Genomic DNA, 2918 nt, shown 5'->3' on the forward strand with positions numbered 1-2918 from the left:
TGAGGGGCGGTGCGTGCTCCGCCCACAGCCGGGCACAGCTCCTCGCCTGTTCCCGCCGCGGAAAAGCAGCATTTCGACCAGAATTTAGGAACACTTGCAAGTTTGGTCACTTTATTAAACATCCGTAACAATGGGAAAATGAAAACTACGTCCTTAAACACAATTATTTGCCACACTGGAATGTGAATTCCTGGAGTGTTACTGTTTCTTAAGCTTGGTTCCTAGGGGTTTTTTTAATGGATTTTGTACTGTTAAGATTTTAAACAAAACTTTACCAATTTTAAACACAGGCCTCTGCACTGGATTTATTTTTCTTCAGGATTTCCCTGGTGCACTTACAGTGTTCCATGCTCAGGAACACCATTAGTTTTAACAACGAATTTAGTAGGGAAAATAATGCACTCCTTGGTTTTTGTTCATCTGATCCTTTCAGACACAGACCTCCAAGGTAACACAAGGGCTGTTTTATACAGCTGCAGTGTGAGGATCAAGGAGGCACCTACAGTCTTTTTGGGACATGATCTCACCTTGTCTAGTAGTATCCTCTGATTCACATTACAAAAGCGGGAACAGTTGATGGATAATACAATGTTTAAAAGCTTTCTCCCTAAATTTTTAAATTGCAAATGGAGGAAAACAGCTTTGGCACAGGAGATGGGTTTTACAGTGCCACATTATTGTACATCAGCATTCCATGGCTTTGTCTTGCCTTTGCAGTAATTCCACAGAACATCCTGATAGTTTTATCCATCATTTTCTTCAGAGGAATAAGTATGTCCCCCTACATTTACTAGCAGCTGTTGTTTATAAAAAGGCCAGAAGCCACCTATACAAGTGACATTAGAGAGTAAAACTAATGGGAGTTACCAGTTGTGATGACATTTCCCCTGAATCAAAAGCACCTGGTATTTTACAGACGTTTCATGTGCATTTAAAAAGCTTTTGTGTATTTTCGAGTGTGAGGGAGATAATTGAAAAAGGAAACGACTTCACCTTTTTAGTGAATAGCCCCTCAAATTTGCTCTATGAGGCTGATAGCAAACCAGAACCACTGTCAGGTTAGGAATTGCGCAAGCCTCAAAGTCGATCTAACTACAGCAATCGCTGCGAATGCCGAAACACAAAGCGTGGTGGGTTTCCTTTAAAGGTAAGCGGCTTTAGCTAATTTTTATTATCTGTCAGACTTGCAACATATTGAAGCATTTTATATTTTCTTCTTCAGACTATGGGAAAACTTACAGAACCTCAACAGGAGTTCTGTTTCCAGATCAAGGATGAATGTGACACTTGAGCACCATGCACAACACAAAGCCAACCTGAAAATACTATAGCTCAAGAGCAGTATCTGTGATATGATAAAATTATTCGCTGCTAACACATGAAAAAAGTGTTTTAATAGATGCTTCTGCTGGATAAAATTTTTTGAAAAGGCATATAAAATGCCTTGTCTTAGCCCCAGTGAAAAACATTGAAGAAAACCCAAACTACATGCCATGAAATAGCAAACCTACCAAAAGACAGGTTCGTAATAACCACTTTACATTTTAATTAGAAATTCATTTAAAAATCACAGGCAAGTTGCTGGGTTTGTACCTGCTCCACATGAGGAACTGCAGAGGTGTGCAATGAATATAAACAAATAGGTCTATTTACAGAGTTTATTAGGATCCATACATACATACATTAGGAAAGGCTGTACTGTACCTACTCGCTGCAGCTTGCATGTCAGAGAGCTGAGATCTCCCCAGGCTTAGCAGTCTTAGTGCAGAATGGGTTACAAGGAGTTTACTGACCAGAGTTCAAACCTAGTGGAGGTTTTGCAATGTGAACCAAGTACCTTATTATCAAGTTACTTTGTATTTCTCTTTTAAAATTAATTAGAAGGAAACAAACAAACAGACAAGCGCCTGTGCCGCACCAGGGCGGCCCCGTGCGTACAACCTCTCCCACGTACCCAAGCTCATTCACCCTGCAGTGTTCAGGCATCAAACATCCCTTGAAGTCAGTGGTTTTGCTGAGACAGTCAGCTGCACATTATCAGCTACTCATTTTTGCACCAAGCATAACTCAACTCATACTAAAGAAAAAAACAAGCACCTGTTATTCTCAGGAATATACAAATATTTACCACAGTTTTCTCGCTCATTACAAAATCAGTTACAAAAGCTTACAGCACATTATGTACAAACTCTACCCAAGTACATGGAGGAGCCATCACATGGCACACTGTCCGACAGCATCAGTCACCGCCTGGAGCTGCCCTCAGCTCGCTCCGCTCTCCTCCCTCTCCGCACTCTGGAACGCTGCAGGTGTCTCACGCAGTGCCATTAAACAGTCTTTGGGCTGGGGGCAGGAAGGAGCTAGTTCTTCTTGTGAAGGAACTTCATCTTGTTACCTAAAGGAAGCACACCGTCAGTCTCTAGCATATACCAAAAGTCAATCAAAAGTGACAGCAAATGGGTCTAACTTGGAATTGCTGTGGGGTAACTCTTCTACTCGGCACCAGCAGGGAGAGCGGAGTTACAGAACACCAACTGCTCAGACCCTTCCTGTTCCACTCCTCGATTATGGTTCCCCCATCCGCAAGTGAAAATGAAAGTGTTAACAAGGATCGTAACTAAATCTGGTTTTATCACCTTTAACTATGTTTTCATTTTTTCATTTTTGTATTTCCTATCATGCTGAAACTGCTTGACTACCTTATTTCACTAATAACCCAACAAAAAAAAAAACCCAACAAAAAAAAAAAAATCAAAACCCACCACCACCATGAAAACTCATTTCAGAAATACTTCTAAAGGTTTTCCTCACCGAGGCCTCGCAGGAACTTGTTTACTCCACTTTGTTCCGTGTCCGGGAGCTCTTCCAAATACTGTTCCACCCTCTGCTCGAAGAGCCCTGTGGCAGAGGGAGACAGG

The 2918-nt window shown here is 41.6% G+C and overlaps 1 protein-coding gene across 1 annotated transcript in view; it reads right to left on the reverse strand.

Moving 5' to 3' along the window:
* Positions 1-1140: 1140 nt before the first annotated feature.
* ST5 (suppression of tumorigenicity 5) overlaps positions 1141-2918 on the reverse strand; it is a 159783-nt gene continuing 158005 nt past the window's right edge. The window contains 2 exon segments of the mRNA XM_008644869.2: positions 1141-2395; positions 2812-2898. Of these exon segments, the coding sequence (XP_008643091.1) occupies positions 2361-2395; positions 2812-2898 (122 nt within the window). The 3' untranslated portion in view covers positions 1141-2360.

This window comes from Corvus brachyrhynchos, unplaced genomic scaffold (genome assembly GCF_000691975.1).
Source record: "Corvus brachyrhynchos isolate BGI_N302 unplaced genomic scaffold, ASM69197v1 scaffold542, whole genome shotgun sequence".
In the NCBI taxonomy this organism is placed as follows: domain Eukaryota; kingdom Metazoa; phylum Chordata; class Aves; order Passeriformes; family Corvidae; genus Corvus; species Corvus brachyrhynchos.